The sequence below is a fragment of the Dreissena polymorpha genome, chromosome 16 (assembly GCF_020536995.1).
Source record: "Dreissena polymorpha isolate Duluth1 chromosome 16, UMN_Dpol_1.0, whole genome shotgun sequence".
NCBI lineage: Eukaryota > Metazoa > Mollusca > Bivalvia > Myida > Dreissenidae > Dreissena > Dreissena polymorpha.
In genome coordinates, this window is record NC_068370.1 from 44,225,536 (window position 1) to 44,244,330 (window position 18,795).

The following is an 18,795-nucleotide window of genomic DNA, read 5'->3' on the forward strand; positions in this document are numbered from 1 at the left end:
CATACAAGCAATCCCTTAGACTGTGACCACTGTTTCAAGTTAATAACTACCCCCATACAAGCAATCCCTTAGACTGTGACCACTGTTTCAAGTTAATAACTACCCCCATACAAGCAATCCCTTAGACTGTGACCACAGTTTCAAGTTAATAACTACCCCCATACAAGCAATCCCTTAGACTGTGACCACTGTTTCAAGTTAATAACTACCCCCATACAAGATTATTATGGTAGGATTACAAGTTTCTTCTTTTTCATATTTAATGAAACACAATTTAATTTTTTTGCACAGGGGCGACACTACGTTTTTGTTGATTTTTTTTGTTCAGAAGTGTTATCTAAACACAAATTAAGTTAAGGCCGAAAGTATTGTTCCTGATTAGCCTGTGCAGACTGCCTAGTTTCCCAAAAGTGAGCTCATATGGTTTGAGGTTGCCGAAATGTAGGCAATGTGATATTGAACTAAGGACAAGCTGTACATACTAGAAGACTACAGAGGTAGAGGTGCACATGTGTTTATTATTTAGTAATACACAACACAGAGATTATTATACAACGCTGGAAATACAATACATTTTAACACAGCTCAGACATAAGTAATTTTCACATGTAGTGTATTTATAGATTTTTCAATTAGAAAATGCTTGTTTTGATGTATTTAATTGATCTATACTAGTTTTTCATAATGACAATCACATTTATATACTGGCACTTAACACTTGATATAATCATATTAACATTATATTGTAATGCCTACTTTAAACTAAAGCTAAAAACAACATTACAAACCTCCCAATACTCTTGAAAGCTTATTGTCTGGAAGTAAAATATCAAGGCATTAAATGTTTAAGGGTTAAAATGCCCTTAAGTATGGAACCTTATATGGAGCTCTGGTTACATTAAATACATCAAGACTTGAGCATAAAACTGCTTTACTTTTCTACCCAAGATTCCGCAGTTTCGGGATCATTTGTTTATATAAGTTTCCAGGAGAAAAGTTTCTATGGTAACAATTCACCATGCAAAACTTGCACTCACAAAACGATTATAATTGAAACTATCGCTTGAGATATAGGACGGCATGAGTGTAAAGTATCATCCCAGATTAGCAGGTGCTGTCTGTGGGAAGACAGTTTCCACCAAGACTAGATTGCGTAAAGATGAGACATCCTTTAACCCATTGCATGCTGGGAAATTTGTCTTCTGCTAAAATGTCGTCTGTTGAATTTCTAAAATTAGCATTTTCTTCGAATTTTTTTCAAAGAATACTATCAGAATAGCAAACAGTTTGGATCCAGATGAGACGCCACGTTCTGTGGCGTCTCATCTGGATCCAAACTGTTTGCAAAGGTCTTCAAAATTCGGTTCCCGCACTGAAAGAGTTAAACAAAAAATATCCATAGAAGCCTGGCTCATGAATAGCAAACATTTTAGTGATTAATGTATGCTTTTATAGTTTTCAAGTGGTTCATTTATTCAGTGTGAACAGTAATCAGATATGATGCAGTAAGTTTTTTTTTAAACAAGTCTACAATCAGATCATATTATTTTCTGACTAAAGTTGGGTTTTATATGCTATATTGGCGAGTTAAAAGACATATTGTTCACAACAATAATTTAATACTTGTAGCTAAAACTACTACATTATGTGTTATTATTTGGATACAATGATGGCATGCACATGAACATGAATACAACATGAAACAAGCTTCAAAATAATGTAGTATGTACAGCATGAATACTGACATTGGAATCTGATATGGGCTAACAAACTTTTGTCATTAATACTGATTAGTCAATAAACACATGTATACAGTTTTTAATTTGTTCAACAAAGAAAAAATTATTAATTACACATCATGTGTCTGTACAAAGCTGCCGTTTATGACATTTCTACACCGAAACTTTATTATCTTAAACAATTTAAACTTCAGCACAGCTTTAACATAGCAACAGATTCAGAGGAAAGGGGATGAAAACCATTTTCAACCTAAGCTAAAATATCATTAGAACAAACGTTCTAACTATTTTTATGAAGATTGAACAAAAAAAATATTACTTCTGGAGTTTTAAAAAGTGTTTATTTTAATTTACTAAGTGACCTAGTTTTTGACCTTAAAATACTGAGATCGGGATTTAGCCCAGATATCAATAGGAGCAAATTTCTAAAAGATTGGAAATACATGTGGCCTCTATAGTGTTAACAAGGTAAATTCTAAAAAGGACCACAAACAAAAATGGGAAAAGGCAATTACAAAATCTCACCATGAGCATTTGGTGCTCAGGCCAGCTAAAAAAGAATGTAAAATGAACATATTTACAGTAAAAAATAATTGTTTAAGTACTTAATTTTGCTGAGCCATAAATCCTATTATACCCTTTAATGGGCAACCAGTGAACATTTAGAAAATTATCTGCACAAATCACACACATATTTAACCCATTTATGCCTAGCATCTAAAAAAATGCCTTGGCAAACAGCGTAGACCCAGATGAGACGCAGCATCATGCAGCGTCTCATCTGGGTCTGCGCTGTTTGCTTAAAGGAATTTTTGTAAGAAATATTCTAAATATAGAAACAAGAGGCCCATGAGGGCCTGAATCGCTCTACTGGCTGGAATCAATAGGGCTCAAGCCCTTGATAATATGAACAATCTGAGTAAGTTTTAAATTAACAGACCCAAAATGGGAAATTTATCACATAAACAAGAAGAAACGTAAAATTTAAACTTCAAATGGCTCCTTTTCAACAATAAGTTTGACAAATTCTCTTCACTCTCAATGGGGTTCTTGCCCTTGATGATATAAAACATCCGTTGAAGTTTCAAAAGGATAGAACTTTATATGTAAACAAACAAGAAATGTCGGAAACACTATGTCCCCTTCTGCGCCGCTTTGAATATTTATTTTTTGACCTTTGACCTTGAAGGATGACCTTGACCTTTCACCACTCAAAATGTGCAGCTCCCTGAGATACACATGCATGCCAAATATGAAGTTGCTATCTTCAATATTGCAAATGTAATGTTAAGGCAAAATGTTAAAGATTTTCTTTTTTTTCCCTCAAATTCAAGGGGAGATAATCCTGGACTTTCAATAGGGTTTGACTCATCATTCAGATAAAGACACTGTGCAAGTTGGGAAATGATTGGATGAAAACTGTGGACTTTATTGCGTAAACAAGCCTTATTTCACAATTTTCTCAAATTCAAGGGGAGATAATTCTGGACTTTTTACTCTGATGTAACCCATTTTCAATAGGGTTCGAGTCCTCATTAACATAAAGACACTGAACAAGTTTGAAAAGAATTGGATGAAAACTGTGGACTTCATCACGTAAACAAGAAAAAGTCTAACCCACGCACGGACGGACGACGGAAACCACGCCATGACATAAGCTCTTCAGGCCTTCGGCCAGTAGAGCTATTAAATATACTAGACATCCCTAATTTTGGAAATACATTGATCCAAATTAGGAGGATGGGAGAGTCCACTAGGCATTAATGGGTTAAACAACCATACAATATACAAAACATTAAAATACATTTTCATTTTATAAACCAATAACTTAAACGTACCATTACAAGATAGGAACATGATCACTACAATCCTTACGTAATTTAACATTGGACCTTTGTCATAATCACAATAAATAGTACTTAGGGTTTTAATAATATTGAGTGAAGACAAGACATATGAGCTGTGCGAGTTGAAAATGGTTCTTATAAAACCCAGCCTAATAAGGCCAGGAAATCATATGTTACTTTATTGCAGACAACAGAACCCAAGAGTGCTGGATAATTGACCATAACAATTGCAAATATATTTCCAAGATCATGTGCAATTGTAAAATAATGATAAATCTAACATATTCAACTATTTCTTAAATATTTTGTCAAAATATTGAATAACCAAGTGAGGAAAAGTAAACAGGGGACAGAGTTTTAAACAATATCAGTTTTAAATCCATTAAGATCAAAGAGTGACAAAGAAACACATTTTTGTGTCATGTGACACCACAACCATAATTTATTGAGATAGGCATGTATAAATAAAAAAAAATTAAGTTAGAATAACCGCACCAAATAATGCAAAACAAACACACACAATAACCATGTTCATTATGATACTTTGCTGTAATTCGATGGACTATAAAAACAAAAGGGACGTGTTGGCCCTAATTCGCTCAACTTGGTTCAAAGTAAACCAATTGCCAACAACTTGCCCTAGTTTTTGACTTAAAAAACAAAACAAGGTTCAAACATGGCGTTGATATTAGACAGTAAAGATAAAAAATTAGAACAAGTTTCATAGAGATAGTGCAGTTAATGTGGATTCTAGAGTGATAACCTGAATTGTTCAAAACTTTACCTGATGACCTAGTTTTTTTGGAAGCCATTGAAAAGATTCAAACTTGGCCTAGATATTGTAAAGATACACATTTTTAGCATGTTTCATTAAAATTGAGTCATAAATCTAGAGTTGGAAGGAGGTTTTTCAAAGATGTAACCTGGTTCCTTAGTTTTTGGACTAACATGACCCAGATTAAAACTCAGTCTAGATACTATCAAGTATGAGTATTAAATGCAGCCGAAGTGTTTTCAAGGTTTTTCTATGATTTGACCCCATGACCAGGTTTTTGGAAGCATGTGGCCCTAATTAAAACTGCCTAGATTATCGTAAACATAAACATGAAGACCCAGTTTCATCAAGATTGCATTATAAATGTGGCTTCTGAGGTGGGTACACAGATTTTCTAAGTATTGACATCCTGACCAAGTTGCTTTTACACGTGACCCAGATTTGAATATGGCCTAGATTGTGTAAAGATTAACATTCTGACAGAGTAAAGACTAAGCCATATATGCAACCACTAGTGGTTTCTTACCTGTTATTTCTATGATTCAACATGTTGACCTATTTTTAGACGCATGTGACCCACATTTAAACTCTGTCTAGGTATTGAAAAGGTCAACATTATAACTAAGTTTAATCAAGATTGTGTCATTAATTTGTTTTTCCAAGAACTTGCCAAGTTACCTAGTTTAAAGACCAACAGGACCCATATTTGGGTCTAGAGTGGTTAGGGTTTCTCGACCTTGATTCGATTTTGCCCTTGAGCCCGACATTTTTATCTTTGTAGTTTTCACTTCAGAGATAAGTTTTGTTTGGAATAATTCTTGACGCTATTACAAACAATTTACCCATTAAACTCAAAATTAATAAGATTTTGAAATAAAATGACATCAACTGTATTCTCTAGATGAATTTGGATGCGTTACAATTCAGAATTTTCAATTATCTTTATACCATCGGCATTTTGGTCAGAAATGTTTCACAGCATTCATAAATGACTTTATATTGAAAACATAACCTTATTCTATAATAATGAAAGGTAATTTAAAGTGGTTTGTTTTTTGTATAGGTTTTACGGTAAAAAATGAATAACAACTCAATTAGCCCTTGAGGCGAATGGAATTAGACCTTATGGCAAACATGAGTTTATGAACTGGCAGAGGCATACAGATAAGAATTAACCACATATTCATTACAAATAACATGACTCAATCTAGAAAGAATCCCATTGTTCACAAACAACAAGAATCACATAATGTTTTATCTATGTATGTCTGTACTTTTCTTTGTCCACCACCAGTATAACAAGAAACCGTTGGAGACGGGTGATGCTCCCCAAAGGTTTTTTTCATCACAATATGGCACTATATATTCAGATAAAAGGAAACGTCTTGAGGGCACAGTAGTTGGGGAGACAAGAATTTTTTTATATAAAATTTCAAAGGGCCAAAACTCTGTGAAAAATCATCCGACCAGAACCCCCTGATAATATGCACATCTCCTCTGGGTAGTGAAGCTTCCCATAAAGTTTCATTGAATTCCGGTCATAAGTTGCTGAGAAATAGCCCGGACAAGAATTGCACTATATGTACAGTTATTGGAAAATTTCAAAGGGCCATAACTCTGTGAAAAATCATCCGACCAGAACCCGCTGATAATATGCACATCTCCTCTTGGTAGTGAAGCTTCCCATAAAGTTTCATTGAATTCTGATCATAAGTTGCTGAGAAATAGCCTGGACAAAAATTGTGCACGGACGGACGGACACACCGACAGACGAAGCGCCGACTATATGCTCCCCCCAAAGTTTTTCGGGGGAGCATAACAAAAGGTTCCGTTGTTGTAAAGGTTGGATAGACAATGAAAATGACCATGTCATTTTTCATCTTTTTATAACTTACTTTCGTCAACATGTTATAAACATAAACAACTTATAAAATCAACACATGACTGTTACTGTGCAATTTGCATTTTTATAAATATAGGGAATGGATAACCAAATAAATGCTGAATACAAATCTGTGTCCGTGTTAAGGGCGCATGTGTCTGACTCATCATCTTATTCAGTGGGTATGGTTAATCAACTACTTTTCAATGAACATAAGCTGGGAATCAAATAATTATGTGTAAAATAGATTCACCTGATATGATAGTTAAAGCCTACACAAGCTGAGTCCCGGCTTTGATCACAAAGCTTTTTATTATAGCTGCATACTGTTAACCTGTCCGACTCAAGGGCGAGTTACCCTACTACATAAACGTTGATGATAGACAATCAAAATTCCGGACATAAACCGACTACTAAGTGATCAGGAGCTACTAAATGTTCCATAAATACATTTCCTTTTAATAAAATCATAACCTTCTACATAATGTATGGGCTATGCGTTATATGCGACCAGGTAAATACATTTTTGGCACCAATGAATGAGACCCTGTTCACATTTTTGTTTACAGCAAATTGACATCATATTATAAAACACAATCAACATGCTACAAACAATGTTATTAAAAATGCTATGGAGAAATATATTTGTTCTCGTTAATATATTGTTCAAGATTAAAATAACTAAGCATTGGTAACCCTTAATACACACTTATTAATAAATAGTTTTTGTTATGACTTGTGTAAAGGTATATAAGTGACAAACCTGGATTGATTTGAAAAACGTCTTACATAATGTAATTTAACTTTAATATTTAAAAATGTTTTACAGTATATTTACACATTTCTTTAACAATTGACAGATTTTTTTTAACTTAACAGCAAAGTCTAAAAACTAAGCAATGTTTTGCATTATGATTAGAATTTGGAAAAACCTTCAAAAAGATAATGAAAATATCTACACTCACAAAAAACAGTGACAACAGATTCTTTGTGCATACACTGTACAATATGAGATGAAAATGCACATGATTTACAAAACAGCTACTCATAAAAAAGTGTTCTTCTAAGAACATCCCTTTCCCATGTGCTGTCATCACTTAACGACCCCGTTGATGTTGCACGCTATTCTGTCCAGATACGTCACCTGTACAGGCTTGTGGGCCAACAACTCCCGGGCTTCCTTCAGGTTAAACCACATACGCTTTCTCTCTGAAATTGTATAGAAAATATTATTACATACTTAAGTTTATTAACCCATTTATGCCTAGCGTCTAGAAAAAAGGCCTTGGCAAACAGCGTTGACCCAGATGAGACGCTGCATGATGCAGCGTCTCATTAGGGTCTGCGATGTTTGCTTTAAGGAATTTCTGTAAGAAATATTCTAAATATAGAAACAAGAAACCGTCGGAGACAGGTGATGCTCCCAAAGTGTTTTTTCGTCACAATATTGCACTATTTATTCAGATAAAAGGAAACGTCTTGAGGGCACAGTAGTTGGGGGGACAAGAATTTTTTATAGAAAATTTCAAAGGGCCATAACTCTGTGAAAAATCATCCGACCAGAACCCGCTGATAATATGCAGATCTCCTCTTGGTAGTGAAGCTTCCCATAAAGTTTCATTGAATTCGGTCATTAGTTGCTGAGAAATAGCCCGCACAAAAATTGTGCACGGACAGACGGATGGACGAAGCGGCGACTATATGCTACCCCCAAAATAAATTTTTGGGGAGCATAATAAAAATACTAGACATCCCTAATTTTGGTTGGAATTGAAGTGATCCAATTTAGAAGGATGGAAGAGTCCACTAAGCATTAATGGGTTAATGCTAATTAAAAGTTTTATACCCTTCAACTCTTTGTTGAAGAAGCGGGTAATATTTTCTATGTTTCCTGGTTTTGATAAGTTATGTTGCCCTTATCATATATATATATTCAAATGCTAAGAAAGTTGTACAACTGAATATGGTGGTTATTTACTGTAACAAGAGATGTGTCTGTCAGAAACACAATGCCCCCTATTGCGCCGCTTTGAAGCCATATATTTGACCTTTGACCTTGAAGGATGACCTTGACCTTTCACCACTCAAAATGTGCAGCTCCACGAGAAGTAAGTAAGAGATTGAATGGAGAAATGATTTATTTTAAATTTTTGACCTTTGACCTTGAAGGATGACCTTGACCTTTCACCACTCAAAACATGCAGCTCCATGAGATACACAAGCATGCAATATCAAGTTGCTATCTTCAATATTAAAAAAGTTATGATAAAACTTTAACGAAGGTTAAAGTTTTAGGAAATAAAAATACAATGATATTTGACCTTTGACCTTGAAGGATGACCTTGACCTTGACTTTTCACCAATCAAAATGTGCAGCGCCATGAGATACACGTGCATGCCAAATATGAAGTTGCTATCTTCAATATTGCAAAAGTTATAAGTTTAACCAAGGTTAAAGTTTTGTGACACACACATACAATGACTGACTGACTGGCACAATGACAGACAGACAGACAGGCCAAAAACAATATACCTCCGATCTTTCTATCCGGGGGCATAAAAAGTCAGGGCTCGACATTAAAGGTAGTCCGACTGTCCGGGACAACCAAATCGTTAGTCCGGACAAGTAAATAAAGAATTTGCTAGTCCGACAGGACAAGTGGTCATTATAATTGTATAACTTAGAAAAAAATGCCTTTAAAGCCATTATTTCTGTGGAGATATCACTCAACTTTGCCGAGTATATTTTGTATACGTTTTATCGTCGAAGCCCGAGATAGTCCGATAGTTCCATGTGATACATGTACTACACTGTACTGTTCACAAGGGAAGCAACCCTTAACATTTGTTTTCTTTGCCAAGATAACAAGAATATTCTCCCTTGTAAAGAATATGCATTTAACGACACCGGTACACACCCATCTTACAGACAATTAACGTCGTGACGTCCTCTCTATGTATAGAATGATTTTTTTAAATATCAGTTATGTACTGTACATATACATCACTTTTAACATTTTTGTTTGATGTTGGCATCACACAAGTTTTTGTCAGGTATTATGGCTTTGTATAATGTTTAAAAATCAATAATCTTGAGTTTTCCTGTTATTCTAGTCAGTTCTTTTTGTATTGAAATTGCCTTCAATTATGTTAACATGTATTTTGAACGATTCAAGTCTTTATGATTTGAGCATTTTGTATCATTTTATTATTTTGCAAAGTACTGAGCAGAATAAGATATAATGGTCAGGACAAGTTGCTTTTTGGTCAGGACAAGTGAAATTATGGTCTACTTGTCCGACTGGACAAGTGGCTTCAAAAGTTAATGTCAAGCCCTGATTAAAGTCCCAGTTTAATTATTGTTTAAAGGGGCCTTTTCACAGATTTTGGCATATTTTGAAGTTTGTCATTAAATGCTTTATATTGATAAATATAAACATTGGATCTTAAAAGCTCCAGTAAAAAATCAAGAATAAAATTTAAAAAAGGAAAAAAAAGTAGCCGGTACCAGGGCTCGAACCAGTGACCCCCTGAGTCCTGGAGTTAGTCTGAAGTAAAAACGCATTAGCTCTCTCGGCTATTCCGCCGGGTATACACAGGCTAAGTATTTTATACCTTATATAAGCAATCTTCGTAGTTTCGTAAATTTAAACAACAACAACAGAACTCTCCAAATTATTCAATCGTTTCGCGTTGCAAAGGCTTTATAATTTTAAGGTTTTCAAATCGTCAAAAGATGCATATAATGGCTATATTGGACTATGGTAAATGTTCAGTAATACTGTTTCCTCAAAAATATCATAACTAAAACGAAAATTTGCGAATCTGAAACAACTTTTTTCAATTTTGTCAATTTACCAAACCGTGAAAAGATCCCTTTAAGTTAAGGTGAGTCAATTTAACAAAAGTGCCATCTTGACGCAAAACACACGTGTTTAAAGGGTTTGATCTGTGATGGAAGTATAACTAACCAGTAGTTGTAGAAATTACTACACAATAATGGAGACATAGCAAACATCCATTTAAACAAAGTCTTGAACATTAAAAATAATAATGATCTAATTAATAAAAAATGATTTTGCCAATTCTCAAGTTAGGTCTAAAGGTACAGTAGGCTTCCTGTACACATAATGTCAGCATAATATTGCCATCCAAATTTTTTTGTGTGGAAACAGTTAAAAATCATTAAATGTAAAGGAAGTCGGCACATAATTATAACTACATATTTGCCAAAATGTCGTAAACATGTCATGACCGAGAGAGAGTCCAACTTTGTTCACTGTTACATCTGCATACACACATAAACAAGATGCCCATTGAAGCACATGACAGGTTCATGATTATGTTGTCATAGTAAATATGATTTACAATGCAAATATATCCTTCTAACAAGACTTATCCATATAATATGAAGACCTTCTACCTTAAATCATGTTTAACCATCACAATTGAGTAATCAGCTAGTAATATGCTGGATTATTTAACACTTCCAGGATGAGGTTCTGTGTGTTTGGTCAGTATAACAACTCAAACTTGTAATGGGATAGCTTGTTTACTAGTATTTATTCTTTCAGTGTTGGAACCAAATTTTGAAGGCCTTTGCAAACAGTTTGGATCCAGATGAGACGCCACAGAATTTCCAAGCATGCAAAGGGTTAACTGGTACTAAAGCACACAATTATGCCAGAAACTGACAACTACCCTCCCTGATTCTGAGGATGGGATTTCATGACCTCACACATGTTAAGTGGCTGGGCCGGGCCAGGTTCCAGGTTTCAGGGTTAAAATAAATGACAGAAATAATCTTAGATTATCACCATAAATACAAATGTCCAAAAGATGTGAAGCAACAGAATACGGATATGCATGTCCTGAACAAGAAAAAAAATCAAAAGAGTCATTATTTAAGTATTTGACTAGTTCTTTTGCTGAAGGTAATTTAAATACATGTACTCCTGAAATCCAGTTAAAATCCAGCACTACAAAAAAGTAAGCATTTTTTTTATGTGTTATGGACATATTTTATTAGCATACCATAATAAGATACAGCAAACATAAGTTGAATGTGGGAATATATTAAAATAAAAGTTCATCAACCTTGGCATTAACATCTGACCATTGAGCAAGTTTTGCCCTTATCACTTTTTAATTCAAACTTCAATTAATTCAGACTTGCACAATCCAAATACATGTATATTTTATAACACTTTAAGTTACACTATCATGTGGTTTACCCATCATTTTCCCATCTTCCCATTCGTCTAGTAGTTCTGTGACAATGAAGGCGTACAGATTGGTCCTGTGCTTTTTCTCCACATTCTGCAATTAGTGGAAAAACATGGTGAAATGAAGAGGACAATATAGAAGGAGAGAAACATGGTGAAATGAAGAGGACTTTATAGAAGGAGAGAAACATGGTGAAATGAAGAGGACTATATAGAAAGAGAAAAACATGGTGAAATGAAGAGGACTATATAGAAGGAAAAAACATGGTGAAATGAAGAGGACTATATAGAAGGAGAAAAACATGGTGAAATGAAGAGGACTATATACAAGGAGAAAAACATGGTGAAGTGAAGAGGACTATATACAAGGAGGTTTTGCTTCGTGTTCTGCAATGAGTTGGAAAACATGGTCAATGTAGGGAATAATCTAGAATGAGGTTATAAGTTCTGAAATGAGTCAAAAACATTATTTTGCAATGTACAAGAACAATTAGAATAAGGTATACTCATTAATGTTATGCAATTAGTGGAAAACACTGTGTTATGTTCTAGAATGAATGGAAAAACATGGTCAATGTAGGAGAGTATCTACAAAGATGGTTTGCTTTATGATTGAAATGAATGGAAAAACATGGTCAATTTAAAGGTATCTACAATGAGGAATCGCTCTATGTTCTGTCATGAAAAAATAGGGAATACTTGTATTTAGAATGAGATATTTGTCTATGTTAACAATAAGTTGACAAAACATGATGAATAGAGGGAAAAACCTAGAATCATTTTATATGTTCTACAATGAGTTTTACGATGAATTGATAGGAGTATCTAGAACAAAGTATTATTTCAAACATTTCTATGTTCTGCAATGTGTTGAAAAACATGATGAAGGTAAAATAATTTTTAAAATGGAGAATATCTAGGACAAAATTTCTGTAGGAACTAAACTGGCCCTGGAAACATGATCGATCAGAAGAGAGCAAAAGATACACAAACACATCTTAAGCCATTTATGCCTAGCGTCTAGAAAAAAGGCCTTGGCAAACAGCGTAGACCCAGATGAGACGCTGCATGATGCGGCGTCTCATCAGGGTCTAGGCTGTTTGCTTAAAGGAATTTCTGTAAGAAATATTCTAAATATAAAAATAAATATACTAGACATCCTTAATTTTGAAAATAAATTGATCCAATTTAGAAGGATGGGAGAGTCCACTAGGCATAAATGGGTTAAGCAATAAGAAGAGAAAACTGATAGACTGATGGGGATATCAAGATTATAAGAACATTGCATTCCTCAATGTTCTGCATTATGTCTAGAATTTGATGAATTCAGGGAAATAATAACTATAAGTTATATTTTTTTGCAATACATAAGAAAACCTGATTAATAGGGCATGATATATAAGCCAAACATTTCCTGTATGTTTGTCAATGAGTTAAGAAACATGATGAATGGAAGGAAATATCTTCAATGTGAAAAAGGTCTGAGAGCATTTAAAAGTGTGGCTATTATTAATTCCTATGCACCACAACTTCATATACACTGCAACGCCGATATATATCGCGGTCGTGGGGTCCAATGATCGCGAGCGCAATATATCTGGCGCGCGACATAATTCGATAAATGTCTAACTTAATTGTACGTATTGCAGTTAATTTGTCAAATTTCCCCAATGTCTTCTTTTAATATACGGCGCTGCTACATATTTGTATAGTAATCATTGCAAACCAATTCTACAATACATTTGCATAACTACATACGTATCTGTATTTATCATAAAAAAAAATGTAAATTATACTTTTTATTTTCATGTACAATCGCTCGCGAATCAGCTAGAAAGAATTCTTGCCATAAAATTGTATAAAATATAATTGTGCATAGATTCGAATTTACCCTTATAAATAGTCCTAAGGAAGGAACTGAAACAGCGTAACGGTTACGATACAGTGTGCTTGAATTATATTTTATTAAGAAGAAATGTCAATGCCACATAATTCGCGAGATACCCCGGTACTTTAGTTGAAATTTACAACGAAACTTTTAATGGGAATTAAATTATCTCAATGTTGTTCCCGCTACAAAATGTTTATTTACAAATAAATACACCCACCTCAATTTTCGCGCTTTTTATCAGGACAAAAGAAATTCATGACCAGAACCAAAATTTTACGATTTATATACCAGTAAACTGCCATTATTACCTTTGCAATGACACTAATTAATTATTTCTTAAGTGTTTTAAAACAACCCCAGCCGTGTAAACAACACTGTCACTAATCGACTGTTTTTCACGCTTCACTGCGTGCCATAGTAAGCCGCGAAATATAGGGTGGTAATACTAGCTAGAACCGTTTTTTTCTTATGTTAGCGAATTCTCAGATTAAAACATTTCATTTAGTGATCATGCTCGTCGGGAGCCATAGCAAAAGCGCGATATATTGGACAGCGCGATATACCGGTCCGCGATATATCAGCGTTGCAGTGTAGTTTTTGATTGACTAAGAAACAATGATAATGCAAAACCGTCATTTTTATAATTACAGTAAGTTTACAAATCCATTATGAATTAAAACATAACAAACGATACTAATAGTAATAAATATACAAAAACAACTAGCAGATTCCGGATTGCACAGATAATATGAAGTTCTAGCGAAAAAGAAACATTAGACACATATTAAACTAGTACTAAATGGCATATAGGAAAACTGAATTACTGATTTATATAACAAATATTTTTTTTTTTTATTCAATATAATACATACAATGTATACATGTATATGATCATACAACATAGCGATTGTACAAAGCAATAAAGTTCAGTCATGTTATACAAGATATGCTAATATATTTTTTTTTTTAAGAGAAAAGAAAAGAACAACAGAAGAATAGAAGAATGAAAAATGATGAGTTGTATAAAGTCGGAAGAAAGCATACTGGACTTGTGTGTTTTGTTTTATATTCACAATGATCTTATAAGATTGAAAAAAAAATATACAAAAATATTTTAGAAAGATAAACTTACATTAGAGTGAAATGTATATAAGTGGACAAACATCATGAGAATTTAATCCGATTCCATTTTTGTTCAAAGATTTGTAATGTGTCATTTCTGAGCGCTATTTCTTTCTCAATCTGGATTTTTAGTTTCAGACTATGGACAAAACAATTAAAATTTGGTACTTGTTTTTTGTACTTCATGTTAAAGATAAAATATTTCATCAATAAAAGAATAAAATTCACAATATTATTACAGTCTATTGATTTCAATGAGTAAATTCCGAAACTTACATTTAAGAAAGATAGTTTAACGTTTAGTTGCTGTTGTTCAAGAAGAACAACTAATTGATTCCAAATAGGCTGGATGTGTTTGCACTCCCAAAAAAGATGTTCTATAGTTTCGATGTTTTCACCGCAGAAGTCACACAGATTTGAGTTAGATAATTTGCATTTAAAGAGATATTTATTTGTAGCAATAATTCTATGGATGTATTTATATTGAAAATTTCTCAGTGTGCTTTCAACAGTTGCTTTATATGGCATGGTAAATATGTGTTTCCAATTAAGTTCATGTTGTCCGAAAAGGACTTGCCAACTATTTTGGGTTTTGGATTTTTCAGTAGGGTTTTTAATTTGTAGTGTGTAAAATATTTCATTCGTTTTGTTTTTTCTTCCAAGTATGTTTTCTACGAATGTTGTTTGAGTACATGGTGTATTATTTGTATTGATTTCAGATTTAATATGTAATAGTATGCTTCTGATTAGTGTGTAGTACTTCAGAAAATTATTTGAAGGTATTCTGTATATGTAGCATATATCATCAAAAGAGTAGAAATCCTTAATTCTGTAGTCATATAATTGGTCGACATATTTAATGCTTCGTTCAAACCAATCTTTATAGAAAAACGTCTTATTATTTGAAGTTATGTCTTTATTGTTCCATAAAATAGTTTTACTGCTGGTTTGGGTTTCTAGGTTATGAGTGACATCACTCCATGCTGATAGAACATCAGACAGAAATATGTTTTCGTTTGCAATTTCATGTAAGATAGTATTGCTGATGTTACATTCAAAGACTAAGGAGTCACCATATTTTTTTAGGATTTTCTGGTAGAATAATTTCCATTTACTCGTATTCGTATTATCTAGATATCTTTTAACCCAGCTGCATTTGATTGCATTCAAGAATGAGTCAATGTTCGTTAATTGGATACCTCCATTTTCTACAGATTGAATTAACTGAGTTCGTTTTATTTTATCAGGCTTACCATCCCATATGAAATTAAATATTGCTGATTTTATATTGTTAATAACATCATTTGGTGGATTTGGGAAAACTGTTAATACATAAATTAATTTAGGAAGTGCAAATGTTTTCAATACTGTGTTTTTTCCGATTAGTGTAAGTTTACGGTGATGCCATGATTTTAAGCAGTTTTTAAAATTCTGTAATTTAGGTAGTATGTTTTTAAGAACTGTATCCTTTTCATTATTTGTGAAAGTAATTCCTAACGTTGTGGCTTCATCGGATGTCCAATTAAATTTCATTTCTTTTTTATTACATTACTTTGTTTTAATTTACCTACTCGTAGCACAGTACATTTTCTTTTGTTTAGTTTAAGACCCGATGACATTCAGGGTTAGTGACTCTATTAGGTTATGGAAAGAATCGTAATTGTCGTTTAAAAAATAAGTTGCATTGTCAGCAAATAGGGACTGTTTGATATCTTCATCAGATTCTAGTGATATGCCTTTTATGTGTTTATTTGATTGGATGTGATAGATACTCGATGCAAATAATAAATAGCAATGATGAGAGTGGACATCCTTGTTGAACCCCTCGTTCGATGTTAAAACTGTTTGAAAAGAAGCCATTATTAATGATTATACTGTTAATATTGGTATAGAATAGTTTGACCCATTGAATGAGACTTTCACCAAAGTTCATATTTTCTAAGCAAGAGAACATAAATGAATGATCAAGCGAATCGAATGCCTTTTCAAAGTCTGCAAAGAATATTAGACCAGGATTGTTTGAATTGTTGAAATAGTTTATGCATTCTTGGATAAGACGAACGTTTTCACCAATGTAACTTCCTTTAATGAAACCAGATTGAGATTTTGAAATGATTGATGGTAATATTTTTTTTATTCTGTTTGCTATACTTTTAGTTGCAATTTTATAATCATTGTTTAGTAAACTAATCGGGCGCCAGTTTGATAAGGATTCTAAGTTTTTTCCAGGTTTTGGAGTAAGTGATATAATACCTTGTTTTTGTAGCGTAGTTAAGTTTTCGTTGTTAAATGAATAGTTAAGTGAATTAATTAGATGTGTTTTTATATCATTCCAGAATATTTTATAAAATTCGATTGTGATGCCATCAGATCCTGGGCTTTTGTTATTTTGCATTTCTTTTAGGGCTAATCCACATTCATATTCATTAAGCAATCCGTCGCACAGTTGTTTTTCCTCTTGGTTTAAAGTGTGATGTGTATTTTTAAAAAGGGTGTTATTTTCAACATTTTTTCGTTTATAAAGGGTTTCGAAAAATAAACGTTGTTCTTCTAGTATTTGAGTTATGTTTGTTATATCTTTGCCATTGACTACTAATTTGTGTACAGTTTTTTGTTCACTTCTACGTTTTTCAATGTTTGCGAAGTATTTTGTATTTTTTTCATTGTGTTCAACATGCTGTGCATGCGCTCTTAGTATTATTCCATTGAGATGTGTATGATAGATTCCATCTAATATTTGTTTTTTTAATGTTATTTCATTTTCAATGTCGGTGGTATCATTTGTGTTTGTTTTATGCAATTGTTTTTCAAGTGTTTCAATGGTTTTGATGGTTTCAGTTTCAAGTTTGTGTGTTTCTTTTTTGTTTAAATGATGTGTACCTAATTGTTGTGTTACGTATATTTCCTTTAATTACTTCCCATAAGGTGTTTGGGTTGGCATCTTTATTATTTTGAACTGTATTTAATATTTCCTGTTTTATTTGTGTTTGATATTGTGTATCCAATAAGATGCTGTTGTTAATTTTAAAGTATCCTGGGCCTCTTTCAGAGTATATTGCGCAGTTTAAGTTCAACTAGAGAGTGGTCAGTCATAAATCCTGGTTTTATGTTACATGTGTCAATAATGTTGCAAAGAGATTCAGATATTAAAAAATAGTCTTATCTACAAAATTTTGTTGGTTTTGTGTTTGAGTGCCAGGTGAATTTGCTTTCGTTTGGGTATACTGTACGCCAGATATCCATCATATTGTAGTTTTCAATTATGTTATTTAAAATGTTTCTTTTTTTAGGATGAGTATAAAGGTTTCCATTCTTTTTATCTAATAATGGGTTCAGGACAGTATTGAAATCACCACCGATTGTAATATTTTTATCTTGGTTATTAATTATAAAGGATTGTTATGTTTCGTAAAATGTGGAATCATCTATGTTAGGACCGTAAACGTTGATTAATGTTAGTTGTCTTTCATGTATTTTGATATCTATACTTGCTAGTCTGCCAATTATTATTTCGTTAAGGTTATCAACTGTGATCCCTATGTTACTTTTTATCAGAAAGGCAATGCCTTGTTTATTAGCATATTGTCCACTGAGGTAGATGTCCCCGTCCCATTCATCTTTTAAGGTTTGTGCTAAAGTATGTGTCAAGTGACTTTCTTGTAATAAGCATACATTTTTTTTTTCCGTCTAACCATTTGATGATTTTTATGCGTTTGTCTTTATTGTTGAGCCCTTTTACATTTAAAGTACATATTTTAACCATTTAAAGAGATGGAGGGTGATGTAGATGATAATTTGTGTGTGCTTGTCCAGTTGGTTTCTATTAAAAAAAATGTCCAGTTGTTTTCTATTATAAGACATAATAAAAAAAAGAATACTGAGGATATAAAAAATGGAGAATCCATAGAAATGATGAAATACATAGATATAATGAAAAAATAGGGAAAAAGGCAACAAACAAAACAAGACTTGTCCCAATAGAGACATACACAAGTGCGCACTTTCGTACGCTGGAAAAAAAACAACAAAATATTTGGATTAAATAACAAACATGTAGGAAAAAAAACAATGTGTGAAGTGGTCCAGTTAAAATAATGTTTGTATTTACATGAGTATGCATGAATTAAAAACATTCTCCCTACATTATGTCTTTTTACTCAGGAAAAAACCACAATATTTATATATATTTAATATGAATAACCGTATATGTAATAATTTTCTATGCTTTATATTGTTTGACTGTAAAAAAAAAAGACGGATGAGAAGAGGAGCATTACGTTCGAATATTTAGGTTTTTAAAAACAGAATAATGTT

At 33.0% G+C, this 18,795-nt stretch overlaps 1 protein-coding gene across 2 annotated transcripts in view; it reads right to left on the reverse strand.

The window, feature by feature from the left end:
* Positions 1-498: 498 nt before the first annotated feature.
* Positions 499-18,795, reverse strand: part of LOC127862054 (diphosphoinositol polyphosphate phosphohydrolase 1-like) — a 59,704-nt gene continuing 41,407 nt past the window's right edge. For both annotated transcript variants that reach the window (XM_052401004.1, XM_052401005.1), the window contains 2 exons: positions 11,478-11,562; positions 499-7,452 (listed from right to left, as the gene is read on the reverse strand). In XM_052401004.1, the coding sequence (XP_052256964.1) occupies positions 7,337-7,452; positions 11,478-11,562 (201 nt within the window). In that variant the 3' untranslated portion in view covers positions 499-7,336. The remainder of the gene's footprint in view (positions 7,453-11,477; positions 11,563-18,795) is intronic.